The sequence below is a fragment of the Ochotona princeps genome, chromosome 7 (assembly GCF_030435755.1).
Source record: "Ochotona princeps isolate mOchPri1 chromosome 7, mOchPri1.hap1, whole genome shotgun sequence".
NCBI classification, from domain to species: domain Eukaryota; kingdom Metazoa; phylum Chordata; class Mammalia; order Lagomorpha; family Ochotonidae; genus Ochotona; species Ochotona princeps.
Window position 1 is genome coordinate 66,027,501 of NC_080838.1, and position 14,170 is coordinate 66,041,670.

General features: G+C 45.7%; 3 protein-coding genes and 1 pseudogene across 3 annotated transcripts; all 4 read left to right on the forward strand.

Moving 5' to 3' along the window:
* The first annotated feature begins 494 nt into the window (after nucleotides 1-494).
* Nucleotides 495-3,398, forward strand: LOC101519659 (protein FAM50A-like; annotated as a pseudogene).
* Nucleotides 3,399-5,228: 1,830 nt separating this feature from the next.
* LOC131480780 (protein BUD31 homolog) lies at nucleotides 5,229-5,760 on the forward strand. Its single transcript, XM_058666721.1, has one exon. It carries the CDS (start codon nucleotides 5,248-5,250, stop codon nucleotides 5,680-5,682), a length of 435 nt encoding a protein of 144 aa, XP_058522704.1. The 5' UTR covers nucleotides 5,229-5,247; the 3' UTR covers nucleotides 5,683-5,760.
* Nucleotides 5,761-11,207: 5,447 nt separating this feature from the next.
* LOC101530651 (RNA-binding protein 8A-like) lies at nucleotides 11,208-11,908 on the forward strand. The gene has a single exon (XM_036494977.2). The coding sequence runs from the start codon at nucleotides 11,225-11,227 to the stop codon at nucleotides 11,747-11,749; it is 525 nt and encodes a 174-aa protein (XP_036350870.2). The 5' UTR covers nucleotides 11,208-11,224; the 3' UTR covers nucleotides 11,750-11,908.
* Nucleotides 11,909-12,018: 110 nt separating this feature from the next.
* LOC101516862 (transcription initiation factor TFIID subunit 10) lies at nucleotides 12,019-12,986 on the forward strand. The gene is made up of 2 exons (XM_004596163.4): nucleotides 12,019-12,063; nucleotides 12,562-12,986. The coding sequence occupies exons 1-2, from the start codon at nucleotides 12,019-12,021 to the stop codon at nucleotides 12,949-12,951; spliced, it is 435 nt and encodes a 144-aa protein (XP_004596220.2). The 3' UTR covers nucleotides 12,952-12,986.
* The last annotated feature ends 1,184 nt before the right edge of the window (nucleotides 12,987-14,170 follow it).

Sequence of the window (14,170 nt, forward strand, 5' to 3'; positions counted from 1 at the left end):
GACCATCAGGTTAATTAATTAACAAAAGGAAATAACAAGGGAATCAATAATCAGATTAAATGATGATCAACTCACAGATGGAAATTAAAACAAGGGAATCGATTAGCAGAGCAGCCAATCAATAAATCAATCGTCAGGTCAATTATTAACAGAAGGAAATAACAAGGGAATCAATAAACCAATCAATAAATCGATGATTAGGTCAATTAATTAATGGAAGGAAATTAAAACAATGAAATCGATAAGCAGATCAATACATCGATCAGGTCAATGAATAGAAGGAAATAACAACAGAGCCAATACAACATCAATAAGCAGATCAATAAATCGATCATCGGGTCAATTATTAGAAGGAAATTGAATGACGGGGAAATCCATCAAGATTAATCATCTCGGATCCATCAACAAGTAACAGGATGAAACGGTTCCAGTGCAAGGAAATCAATACACGGATCGATCAACACATATCAATCAATCAACAGACACTGGGATCGATGCACGAGGAAATCAATCAACCGATCAATAAACTGAGACCGTCAGCAGGAAATGAAACGATTGATCAATCGATCTATGAAGAGGTTGATCAACACGAGGAAGTCAAATTGGGAAGAAATAATCAAGCAGCACAATAATCAGTGAACAGGTCAGTCAGAACAAAATAACAAGGGGATCAATGAATCGATACGCAGATTGATAAACGGGTGGACGAATAGTGGGATTCACAGAAGGAAATGGATGAGGGAATCCGTGAATCAATAAACCGATATTGATGAGCAGCTCAGTGAATAGAAGGAAATGAATGAGGAGATCAATAACGAGGAGATCAATATCAATCAATGAACAGATGATGAACAAAAGATCAATAATGAGATCTATATTGATCAATCAATAGCAAGATTAATGACAAGGAGATCAATAATGAGGAGATCAAGATTGATCGATGGACAGATTGATGAACAAAAGATAAATAATGATGAAATCAATATTGATTGAGGGGTCAATATAATCGATCAAAAATGAGATCAATAACGAGGAGATCAATATCGATCAATGGACAGAAGGAAACCGAAGGAATAAGGAAATCAAAACACGGCTGGATGAACTGCAATCGATTGATCCAACAGTCGACAAGGAAACCAAATCATGAGGAGATGAAATCAACAGGCGAGTTCATCAACGAGGACGAAGACCTAACAATCAATCAATGGATCAATCAATGGGGAGCAGGAATCAATCAACTGTGATCAATCAACTGAGGTCAGAAATCAACAGATCAATTAATGGAGATCAGAAAGCAATCAACTGGGACCAGGAATCAATTAATTGGGATCAAAAATCAACAGATCAATCAACTGTGATCAACCAAAAGATAAATCAATTGAGATCAGAAATCAACCAATCAATTGGGATCAGGAATCATTCAAGAGATCAATCAACTGTGATCAGTAAACCGACTGATCAGCGAAAGGGGATCAAACAACCAGGGGATGAAACCACGATGTTCATTGATTGGTTATCAGCGCAGTTATTGATCCATCCGTCCATCAATCCATGTATCAATTCACCCGTGTCTGTACTGATTTTTCGATTCATGAGTTTATGGAACCATCTATGGATGAATCACCTATCGATCAATTCATCCATTGATCGATCCATCTATGAATAAACCAATCTATGTATCAATATCTATCCATCAACTGATCAATCGATGCATCTCCACGGATCGATCCGTCCATTGATCAGTCTACCTGTGCATTGATTCGTCAGCCTATCCATTGATTGATCCGTCAGCCTATCCATTGATACTTTTAAACACAAGAACAAAGAGCAAATTTAACTTCAAATTATAAGAACACAGAGCTCATTTAAATTTTAAAATATACGAACAAAGAGCTGATTTAAATTTAAATCGTAATTTAAGTTTTAAACAGAAGCACAAAGATGTCATTTAAATTTTAAACCCAAGAACAACTAATTTAATTTTAAATTATAATTTAAATTTTAAACATTAGAACAAAGAGTTCATTTAAATTTTAGATTACAAGAACAAAGAGCTGGGGTCAGACCTGCTTTTGGGATCTCCATGGGGTTGTAGGTCAGAACCTCACAGGATTCTGAGCCGGGGGGGTCACAAGGGGAACATTCCGGAACATTCCGGATAACACAAAATTTTAAAAAAACATAATTAAAAATAACACTATTTTTAAAACAATAATTAAAAATAACACAAAATTTTAAAAATAATCATAATTTGAAAAAACACAAAATAACACAAAATTAATCATTATTAACAATAGCACAAAATTTAAAAACAATTAAAAAATAACAAAAAATAATTTTAATACTCATAATTTAAAAATTAATCATAATTTAAAAACGGATCTGCGTGGCACCCTCGCGGCTCAAGTCTTCAACTTGAAAGCATCGCAGGTTCGAATCCCAGCAGCGGCTGCACTTCCCGTCTGGCAAAACTTTTCAAAAAGAGCAAACTTTGAAAAAAGAAAGTAAGTCTTTTAAGAAATAAAAAACTCACAAATGAGCTTTTTTCTGACTTTGCAATAAAAATCCATCTTCTAAAAAATAGAAAACTTGGAAATACAGTAACTAAAATAAATCTTTACTTTGCAGTAAAAATAAAATGAAGCAATGAGAGAAGCAGCTGGCCACGAAGGAGCAATCCAAGCAGCTAAAGCTGAAGCTGGAGAAGCTGCGGGAGAAGGAGCACAAGGAGGAGGCCAAGCAGAAGATCTCTGGTCTGTCCTTCACCCTGGAGGAGGAGGAAGAGGAGGGAGCCATATATGAGGAGGAGCTGGAAATGGAACCGCTCACCAAACAGAGCAGGAAGTTAGGGAAGAATCCAGATATGGACACGAGCTTCTTGCCTGACCGAGAGCGTGAGGAGCAGGGGAACCGGCTGCGGGAAGAGTTGCGGCAGCAGTGGGAAGCCAAGCAGGAAAAGATCAAGAGTGAGGAGACTGAAACCACTTTCAGCTACTGGGATGGCTCTGGGCACCGGCACACGGTCAGGATGAAGAAGGACAACACAACGCAGCAGTTCCTGCAGAAGGCACGCGAGACCCTGAGGAAGGACTTCGTGAGCTCAGGTCGGGTGGTGTGGAGCAGCTCATGTTCATCAAGGAGGATCTCATCATCCCCCACATCACACCTTCTATCATTTCATTGTCACCAAATCCCGAGGACAGAGTGGGCCGCTCTTTAATGTCGACGTGCACGAGGATGTGCGACTGCTCAGTGACTCCGCCATGGAGAAGGAGGAGTCGCATGCTGGCAAGGTGGTGCTGAGGAGTTGGTATGAGAAGGACAAGCACATCTTCCCTGCCAGCCGCTGGGAGCCCTACGACCCAGAGAAGAAGTGGGATCAGTACACGATCTGCTGAGGGTGAAGCCGTGTGGCTTCAGCTGCCCCAGCCCACCACGGACCACTCCTGCATCTTCAGAACTCCAGACATCCCCCTGCCCTAATTCCCTTCCTTTTCCTGTTTCAATAAACATGTTACCCATCAAGAAAAACAGATGGCTGAGAACTAACTTGTAAAAACAGTCCCATTCAAGGTAGGGAGAACCACCTTCAATACATTGGAATAAAACCTAAACAAGGATGTGGAAGACCCAATCATTATTCAACGTTTAAAGACACACTAAAAGATGGAGAACTGTACCATGTTCCAGGATCAGGAGAATCAACACTGAAATGTTCGTGTTACAACATGTCATATACAGATTGAATGTGCTCCCACTCCAAATCCACTAACTCGGCTTGGCGTGGGTGTGGGGAGAAGAGCAGTCTACACCCCTGAGAGTGGGGTGAGGGTAAGTGCAGCTGTGGGGAAGCACCCAGGCCTCTCTCTGCCTGCTACCTGGTAGGCAGGACCTGGAGCTTATCTGCCCTAAGGCGTAACTTCCAACCCTGAATATGAAACGTGACCTCTGACATGATTGGAAGGTCAAGAGGAGTAGGCGTGCCTTTTAGCCAATCAGTGTCATGACTGTGTGAAGGGACTATCTGGAAACGCCCTCTACCCTCCCTTTCCAGAAGCCTTGATAAACCTTGAACTCGTGATGAATGGACAGGACATTCCTCACCAGCTTGTCTCTGGTGATTCCTTGACCCGAGACCACCACTGCATCACACTTGGTGAACTCTGGGCCTAGCTGGCGGACTTCAACCCTGAGAACTGATACCACAAACAGGGACACAAAGACACGAGGTAAGTTCGGGTGAGATTCTGAGCAATTTCATCTCAGCAGTGTCCTGGATACCTCTGTTCTGAATTGCTGCCCATCTTGCAATTCCAAGCATGGTGAAATCTCTTTAGAATTCACTGGCAGGCAGAGTTCACCTTAGCACCTCCACTTGCCCAGAGTTTCACTGCCAGCACTTGGCTGGGGTAATTGATCTAGTTCTATCCTCTGTTCTGGCACCAGGTATTCAAAGTAGGCGCCAACGTACTACCAGATCCTTCATGTGTATCTGGATATGCTGTCCATTTCTCCATCTTAGCTTCTGAAGAGGCTCAGCTTGGACACATGGATTCCATGGTCAGATCATAGAATGTGCAAGTCTCTTCCTGGTTGTGGTTCTAATTTCAGTTTGATTTGGGTGAACCCCAAAGAAATTTTGTCTGAGATGATTCCAGACCAGATACTTGTGTGTGATTGCCATTATGGGATCTGGTACAAACCGTAGCCCTGGTCACCCAGGACTGCCAAAGGACTCGCTGCTGTCAGAAAGGGACTACGAGAGCCTGGTCATGATGCGCATGCGTCAGGCTGCAGAGCAGCAGCGGCTGATCACTCAGATGCAACAGGAGGATACTGGAGGACCGCCTACGTAGCTTCAACTCAGGACCCCTAACTCACAGCCCTTTCCTGAAGCCCCTGCAATAAACTTCTGCTTGTTAAAAAAAAAAAAAAAAACCCTCACCTCACATACCCTCCCAATTTCACTTCTCACTACACATGCCGTCCCCATTGTATTTCCCTAATGCTTCTACAATCACCTACCCAAGGCCAATACTTGCAACCAGATCTTTTTCAGAGTCTGTTCTATGGGGTGTCAGTGTGAAATGTAACCAGGATCCTTCAGAAATCAGTGTTCACTCAAGTGATTAAACAACTGATGAGTTGAAATTGGGTAATGGCTTGAGGCCATTTTAACACAGGGAAATTCCTCTTAAGTCAAGAGTAAAACATTTGGGTTTGTTGCAGATCCTCTTGAGAGAAGACATGCCTAAAGTGAAAAGAAGCCGGAAAGCTCCTCCGGATGGCTGGGAGTTGATCGAGCCAACCCTGGATGAGTTAGATCAGAAGATGAGGGAAGCTGAGACAGAGCCTCACGAGGGGAAGAGGAAAGTGGAGTCGCTGTGGCCTATCTTCAGGATCCACCACCAGAAGACCCGCTACATCTTTGACCTCTTCTACAAACGGAAAGCCATCAGCAGAGAACTGTATGAATACTGTATTAAAGAAGGCTACGCAGACAGAAACCTGATTGCAAAATGGAAGAAACAAGGCTATGAGAATTTATGCTGCCTGCGGTGCATCCAGACACGGGACACCAACTTTGGAACAAATTGCATTTGCCGGGTTCCCAAAAGCAAGCTGGAAGTGGGCCGCACCATCGAGTGCACGCACTGCGGCTGCCGGGGCTGCTCGGGCTGAGGCCCTTGGACTCACATCCTTCCCTGCCTTGGATTCTACGGCTTCCTGCCTCTCGAGCAACGCACTTGGCTGGCAGCAGCTCTTAGCCAGAGCAGTGCCCCGTGCCCAGGGTGGAGTGTAGTCACATGAAATATTCATCAGCTTTGATTTGTAAAAATAAAACTCTTAAACCTCTTGAAATTAAAAGGTCTGTGCTGTTTGCTTTTGTGCAAGTGAGCAGTCTTCACTGTGACAGGCATGGCATGGCATTGAAGCAGGGAAGTTTATGTCCCCCCCTTTCCTTCTAAGTCTCATAGAAACATCTTTTATCAATAAATGAATTAATGCCATGTTTGAAAACCCATAGTCTTCTTTGACATTTGCAGAAACACCAACATGGGAATTCTCTATACAGTAATCTGGTTTAGAAGTCACCATAGGAGTCCTGTTGGAATGTTAGAGTACCAGGTGCTTTCCATACTGTGTTGTGTTGTTCATATGATCTTACCTCAGTAGACACAAATGGCTCTACTCTCCAGACAACAACTATAAACATCTCACATACTATACGGATTGTGTTGCAGCCAGATACTATTTTCAGGACCTCCCCAAAGACCTACGTTTGTTTGATTGGTTTACCTCCCACTGACGCTACTTGTGTAACATTTAGTTTGCACAGCCGGCTTGGGGTAGCTATGAAGCAGATGAGTAACAATACTGCGTTGACTAGCCAGGACCAGTGACACAAATCCTGAATAGGTTATGAAAGTTCCGAGCTTCAGAGTTGACAGGACAGCTTGTTCTAGATTCCATACAGCCAGCAGGACTTCTGCCATGGTGCTTCCCTCTCAGCTGGAGGAAGCACGGTTGGTGCTTGCATTGATGAGCTTGTCCCTGTCACCTCCCTTGCCATGGCAGTGAGTGCCTAGATGCATGTGTGCTCTGCGGGAGCACCACAGCTTGTGCGTGTATTTCCATGGAGCTGCTCAGGATCCTTGTTGCTGCCCTTGTGATGTCAGGGAGACTAGTACTCATGTGGAGCCTGCAGGTGGATGCAGGCTTTGCGTTCCCATGGCAGCGAGCATGTAGATGCACGTGTGTGGTGTGGGTGGACCGGCAGCTTGTGTGTGATTCCATTGTGCGGCACGTGATGCTCATTGCCAGTGTTGCCATGGCAGTGAGTGTCCGGTAGCTGGAAAGCTTTGCAGGTGGACTCCTGCTTTGCCTGTTTCTATTGAGTTCGTCATGACCCTTGGGGCTGTAGTTAGTGCGTGGCAGTAAGAGCGTGGGTGCTGGTGTGCTGTGCAGGTGGCCCCGCGGCTTGTCTTTGTCTGCATTGAGCAGCCCAATGTGGTTTTGCTGGTGTTGGTGGTGAGGCAGTTCTCCTGGTAGTGAGCGTGTGCTCTGCAGGCGGCCTGCGGTTTGTCTGTTTCCGTTGAGCAGTACGAGGTGGTTCCCATGGCAGTGAGTGTGTGTGAGAGTGAGGGAGTGCCCACTGCCCTGCTAGGAGTCCCAAAACGCCCATGGCAGTGAGTGCCTGCCAGTGGCTGTGGTCCGTGCCCTGCTCTCCGTCACACCCAGTTGCTCCCACCTTCCATGTGGCTCCCTGCCCCAAGCGAGTCAAGGTCTGGCAAGGTCTGGCAAGGTCTGGCATGGTGCAGTGGGTTCAGGTGAGGCACAGTGGGCAAGAACACAGGGAGGCTGGAGCTGCTGGTGCTGAGCTTGGTGCTGTTGGTCTTGGCAGAGCTCTCGCAGGTAGTGCTCAGCTGATGGCCAGGCCCTCAACAACCTAAGCAGAGTGCCACTGAAACAGGAAAATGGAAACATCAAAAATAACCCAAGCCAACTCTAGTAATAACTGCGGACACTCAGCCTCTTGCATACCTTGTCACTGGGCCAAACAGTTATTTGTTATTTTCATTTAAACATTTACATCTTTCAAAGTGACCCATACAGAGTCCTCTCCCATTCCCCTGTTGACTCCCAAACATCGGCACCAGCCTGGGCTGTGTCAGGCTGAGCCAGGATCTCCATCTGGGTCTCTCTACCCTCTACCCTCTCTACATCTTCCCTGCCAGCCGCTGGGAGCCCTACGACCCAGAGAAGAAGTGGGATCAGTACACGATCTGCTGAGGGTGAAGCCGTGTGGCTTCAGCTGCCCCAGCCCACCACGGACCACTCCTGCATCTTCAGAACTCCAGACATCCCCCTGCCCTAATTCCCTTTCTTTTTCTGTTTCAATAAACACGTTACCCATCAAGAAATAACAAACGGCTGAGAACTAACTTGTAAAAACAGTCCCATTCAAGGTAGGGAGAACCACCTTCAATACATTGGAATAAAACCCAAACAAGGATGTGGAAGACCCAATCATTATTCAACGTTTAAAGACACACTAAAAGATGGAGAACTGTACCATGTTCCAGGATCAGGAGAATCAACACTGAAATGTTCGTGTTACAACATGTCATATACAGATTGAATGTGCTCCCACTCCAAATCCACTAACTCGGCTTGGCGTGGGTGTGGGGAGAAGAGCAGTCTACACCCCTGAGAGTGGGGTGAGGGTAAGTGCAGCTGTGGGGAAGCACCCAGGCCTCTCTCTGCCTGCTACCTGGTAGGCAGGACCTGGAGCTTATCTGCCCTAAGGCGTAACTTCCAACCCTGAATATGAAACGTGACCTCTGACATGATTGGAAGGTCAAGAGGAGTAGGCGTGCCTTTTAGCCAATCAGTGTCATGACTGTGTGAAGGGACTATCTGGAAACGCCCTCTACCCTCCCTTTCCAGAAGCCTTGATAAACCTTGAACTCGTGATGAATGGACAGGACATTCCTCACCAGCTTGTCTCTGGCGATTCCTTGACCCAAGACCACCACTGCATCACACTTGGTGAACTCTGGGCCTAGCTGGCGGACTTCAACCCTGAGAACTGATACCACAAACAGGGACACGAAGACACGAGGTAAGTTCAGTGAGATTCTGAGCAATTTCATCTCAGCAGTGTCTTTGATACCTCTGCCCCATCTACTATGTCAGACCCTGATAGACCTCATCTCAACAGTGTGCTGGATAACCCAGCCCCAGTCCTGAGCCCCAGGTCTGTGTCCTTCCATTTGCTTGCTTTGCACGGTCTAAACGTTCTGCCTCCCACCTCCTGCAATAAAAATGACCCCACAGACTTGCTGGGTTTCCACAAAGGAGATAATCGAGGTCCAGCGGTCACTCCCTCCTAACACAGAATGACAGGTGTCCCTGAGAAACAATTACAGTGCCCAGAGAGACAGAGAACTTTATTTTGCTTCACCTTTTGCCTGACGCTGGATATCACAGTATGTGTTGCCTCAGTTACAATGTACAGCCCCCCCGTCTAGAAGCAGCTTGAGAGAATTTTATCTTAGGGCCCACGCGGTGGCTCATCAAGCCAATCCTTAGCCTGCAGTGCCAGCATCCGACATGGCACCACAAGGGACACCTGGAAGCAGTTCCTGACTCCTGGCTTCTGATTGGCTCAGCTCTGACCTTACAGCCATTTGGAGAGTACACCAGCAAGTGGAGGGACTCCTGACCCCTCTCTTTCTCACCTCTGTCTATCTGCCTCCCTCTCAAATAAGAATGATTAAAAATGTTTCAAAAGAATTTCCTTTTGGAAGTATCCAGGAAAATTTTTTAAAATTATTTTTTAGTAATCTGACTTAGTTGATTGGGGTACAAAGGGTCAAGGGCCACAGGGTGAAAGTGGGTAAGACCATTGTTTCTACACTAATATTATCATTTTTTCCCTGTATCTGCGGTCAGTGGAGAAACAGAGGGAAAAGCCCCACCCAGCCTCCCACCCATCCCAGATCCCCAGTGTGAGGTGCACTCTGAGGGTTCTGCTCAAGCAGTTTTGATAGTTCAACAGTTCTGGATTGCTGCCAATCTCGCTGTTCCAATCAAAATGAAACCTATTCAGAGCCCACTGGCTGACATAGTCTCTTCATGATTGGGGTTCTGAGGTCAGTAGTTCAGTTGAAGGGATCTCCAAACAAACTTCATCTGAGATGTTCCCAGACCTGATTCTTGTGTGAGTTTGCTAGTACAGGCTGCAACACCGTCTGTTGCGCCGATCAGCCTAAGCACATGCTGGTGGTTGGAATTGCTGGGTCAGTTCTGTTTCCAGTCCTGCCTTCCTCATGCACCAAGAGGTGTTGTAGTCCAGCTCGATCCTACCCACCTCATACTCAGTCCTCACACAAACCTAGTAGGGACAACTCCCCATAATCCCCACCAGGCCTGCCCCCTACCCTGGTTCCCATGCTTGCTGGTCTGTACCGCAGGCTTGTCCAGTCTGTCCCACATCCCATTTAGCTCTCGTCCATGTCAATGGGCATTGAAGCCCATTTAAAATAAAAACACCTCCCCACATTCATGAAAATATCATATACTGACACGATCTTCACTGAAGTCAATGAGAGTCTAAAAACACCCACTACGATGTGGGTGTAAATCAAGGTTGACAGGATTTGCTGAGCCACAGTTAATATCACCTGGGTTCAAGTCTTCAATGCTATGTGTCCCCTACTTATCAACAGCACCATTTGTACAAACCTCATTCATGTTCCCTTTGACTACCCAGTACTGCCCTAGTATTAATGAAAGAGGATATTTGGTTTTCTAAGCACAGTGTGGAAGGATTAGGTAATGAGTGCTGAGTCCCTTGGGAGCTCCACCTGGGCTCACTAAGGTGAGTAGATGGTGCACACCAGGTGCAGAGCAAGTGAGTCACCGCCAGGTGGCGTGGGGTGGTTCCACTTTCTAGAATGGTCAGTGATGCCTGATGATTCTGGCCACTTCCAACTCCCAGTGACTGAGCAGAAGGGGTCTCAAAGTGCCCTCTAAATCCCTCTTGTCACCATCAGAAGAATGAGGAAGCTACCTTTTCCAGCAAAAGCTAAACTTCCAAGGAATATTAAAATTGCGGAAGTCTCCTAATTCCTTTTGGGCCTTTCCATTGTCCTCTGTGTGCTCTGGCTTCAGGCTCTTGGGTCCCTCAGAAACACTGCCACCTCGGTGTGGCCTCTAACAAGATGATTCCACCAGCCTAAAGGGAAATGCTCGTGTAACTTTGGGAAAAACATGGCCAGCCTCTGGTGTTGGTTTTCTGACAGCACTAAAGTCAACATAATGAAACCACAGAAATGCTACTTTGTGTCCTGCTTTGCAGTGTCCTCTGGTCTGGCTGCCTTACCATCTATAGACTAGCTATTTCTATGCTGGATGAAGATGAAGTCATCACTTCCCTGAACCTTTGTGTTCATGCTCCCCTTACTCTAGGCCTCAGGAGTAAGTTCATTAAGCATCCAAATACTAAGAGCCAGAGGAACCTAGACTGATAAGGGAGACCAGAATTCTTATCTGTGTTGGAGGCTCATTCAAACCAGGACTCAAACAACTCTTTATCCTCCAGACATGCTAGGGCTAATGTATTAACAATAGCAGGAAGCTAATCCTATGTTACACCAATGTTCCTTCCAGTTCACTTAGAACCTCTATGCTAGACAGTCGAGTGCTGGGCGGCAACATGGCGGACGTCCTGGATCTTCACGAGGCTGGGGGCGAAGATTTCACCATGGATGAGGATGGGGACGAGAGCATCCACAAACTGAAAGAAAAAGCCAAGAAGCGGAAGGGCCGCGGCTTTGGCTCAGAAGAGGGGTCACGGGCACGGATGCGAGAGGATTATGACAGTGTGGAGCAGGATGGGGATGAACCCGGACCGCAACGCTCTGTTGAAGGTTGGATTCTCTTTGTTACTGGAGTCCATGAGGAGGCCACTGAGGAAGACATTCATGACAAATTCGCAGAATATGGGGAAATAAAAAATATCCACCTCAACCTGGACAGACGTACAGGATACTTGAAGGGGTATACTCTAGTTGAGTATGAAACGTACAAGGAGGCCCAGGCTGCAATGGAGGGACTCAACGGCCAGGATCTGATGGGACAGCCAATCAGTGTTGACTGGTGTTTTGTACGAGGTCCACCCAAGGGCAAGAGGAGAGGTGGCCGAAGACGCAGCAGGAGCCCAGATCGGAGGCGACGCTAAAAGGTACCTTGTTACCCAGCTGGTCTTTGCAAGATTCCATTTGGCCGTTCGGCCTCGGAGAAATAGGACCTAGTTGGATCTCACTCTTTATATTTAATGTCTTACCCTATCAGTTAGTGTTTGAGTTATGAATAAATTTGTCTTTGCTTTTGTTTTCTAAAAAAAAAAAAAAAGAACCTCTATGCTATTCAAAAGAACCTCTATGCTATTCAAATTTTTGGACAGAAGTTTCACAAGTGTCAGATACTTGGCTTTTAAATGCAGTATCGATGCCAAGTGAGGCTGATTCCCAAGACTGCTTCAACAAGCAGCATGTTTGCTTTTCTACTCTATGCTTCTTTTATCATATAAATTCTCAAGGTGCATACAGGGCATCCATTACCATCCTCTGGATGGGAGTTCTAGGTTTTGCCTTGTGAGATCAACTTTTCTAGATATCTTCATAGTACAACTGTTGATTACAGAAGTACTCCTAGAAACAAAATTGTCAATCTCTCATCACCTTCCTAAATTTTCATTGCATGCCTACTGTTCTGGTACACTCATCCCTTACTACGCATTGTGGATTGGGAAGTCAGATGCTGTAACAGGTTGAAATCAGAAAGCTAGAGCCAAATGCAGGCTAAGATTTTCCTGGCAACTTGTACATGAATGTTAGAGGACCTGATCAATGTCTGTCACACAAAACCCAGTATAACATCCCTAAGCCTAGTTGCACTAGAGAATACCCAATTTCTTTCCTGATCCCATAAGGCTTTCCCTGACACCAAATACAGAAGACTTGGGTTTTACCCATCTTCATTCTTCCGCAGGGAACCATGTCGAACAGGGTTTACGTGCTTCCGAGCACAGCCAATGGAGAGGTGAAGCCTGTGGTGTCCAGCACGCCTCTGGTGGACTTCTTGATGCAGCTGGAGGACTATACGCCTACGATCCCAGACGCAGTGACTGGTTACTACTTGAACCGTGCTGGCTTTGAGGCCTCAGACCCACGCATAATCCGGCTCATCTCCCTAGCTGCCCAGAAATTCATTTCAGATATTGCCAGTGATGCCCTACAGCACTGCAAAATGAAGGGCACAGCCTCTGGCAGCTCCCGGAGCAACAGCAAGGACCGCAAGTACACTCTAACCATGGAGGACTTGACCCCTGCCCTCAGCGAGTATAGCATCAATGTGAAGAAGCCGCACTACTTCACCTGAGCCACATCACCTAAATGTACTTCTCTGTCCCCACGTCCCCACACCAACCTGTTCTCATGATAAACTTTATTGTGAAAAAAATTGAATGGTATGGTTAGCCATACAAATAAAATCTTTCTTCCCCCACAAGGCGGGCACCATTACTTTTTGTCAGCTTAACTTCCTGCTTCCCTACTTCCTGATTTTCTTAGGACTGTTTAATTTTCTACACCAATTCTTCATGGTATGCTCCTTGGAAGCCCAAACTACCATGAGTTGATCTGACTTGAAGGTCGTTACACATAGAAGGAAATCTCACTTTTAAGCATCTGCTGCCTGGTTTAATAGGGTGTCGAAGGAACAGACTGGTGTAGAAGGAACAGCGAGTTCCGCACTCTGTGTAACCCTGAGACTCATTGCTCCAAATTTTGAGGCCCTCACCTCATTCAAATGCAACACAAATCCTGTTATGATTTCATTACCAACAGATATTGCTTATTTTGAAGGAAATCCAAATGATTTTTGGTATAAGACTTTAGGAAACCATGGGGTAGGGAGAGTATTGTTGCTAGCTTGTCACCAAAACACTGAAGTCAGATACTCTGGCTCCAGCTTATTCAGCCATAATGTACAGCCTACGCCATCCATATAACTGCTGGTATCAGATTTGCACTCCCCTTTATCAACCTTTAACTTGGTTGCATGCCCTAATCACTCAAGTTCTCACATTACAGTCCCACATGCTACCCAGTCTAAGGCCTCTTCACATTCATAGCCATTCTGACTCAAGTAGGTCTTTCAAAAGATAGTACTTGTGGCTTAGCTCACAAGTACTTACAGAGCACTAGACCAGGAGTAATGTCAGCAAGTGTGAAGGTCCAGCTTGGAACCGAAGTGTAACTTCCAGTTTAGCACTTCAATAGGAGCTCAGAGACCACAGGGTAGGTATGTGGCTAGAGGGGTCCTCCACCATCTAGGATACAGCCCCAGAATACTAAAGGTTAATGAATTATCATAACCTTGTCTCCACTATCATATTCAAGCACTGATCAGATCAGTGCCTCCAGTGCAGCTCTTTCAAAGCAATTACAAGATATCTTCCCACAAACTCACAGGCTGCTTCTCCTGCCAGCCACTCACTCCAGCAGATCCCTTCAAGAGCTACAAGACCTTCTGTTTACTTAAGTGCTCATAATTTATGTTATGGCAAAAATTGAAGGAGGATAGAGTGGAAATATTA

Coding starts and splice junctions, on each gene's coding strand:
- LOC131480780 (XM_058666721.1), top strand. CDS start 5,248: ATGCCTAAAGTGAAAAGAAGCCGGAAAGCTCCTCCGGATGGCTGGGAG.
- LOC101530651 (XM_036494977.2), top strand. CDS start 11,225: ATGGCGGACGTCCTGGATCTTCACGAGGCTGGGGGCGAAGATTTCACC.
- LOC101516862 (XM_004596163.4), top strand. CDS start 12,019: ATGCCAAGTGAGGCTGATTCCCAAGACTGCTTCAACAAGCAGCAT. Junction 12,064..12,561: donor ACTGCTTCAACAAGCAGCAT/GTTTGCTTTTCT, acceptor ATTCTTCCGCAG/GGAACCATGTCGAACAGGGT.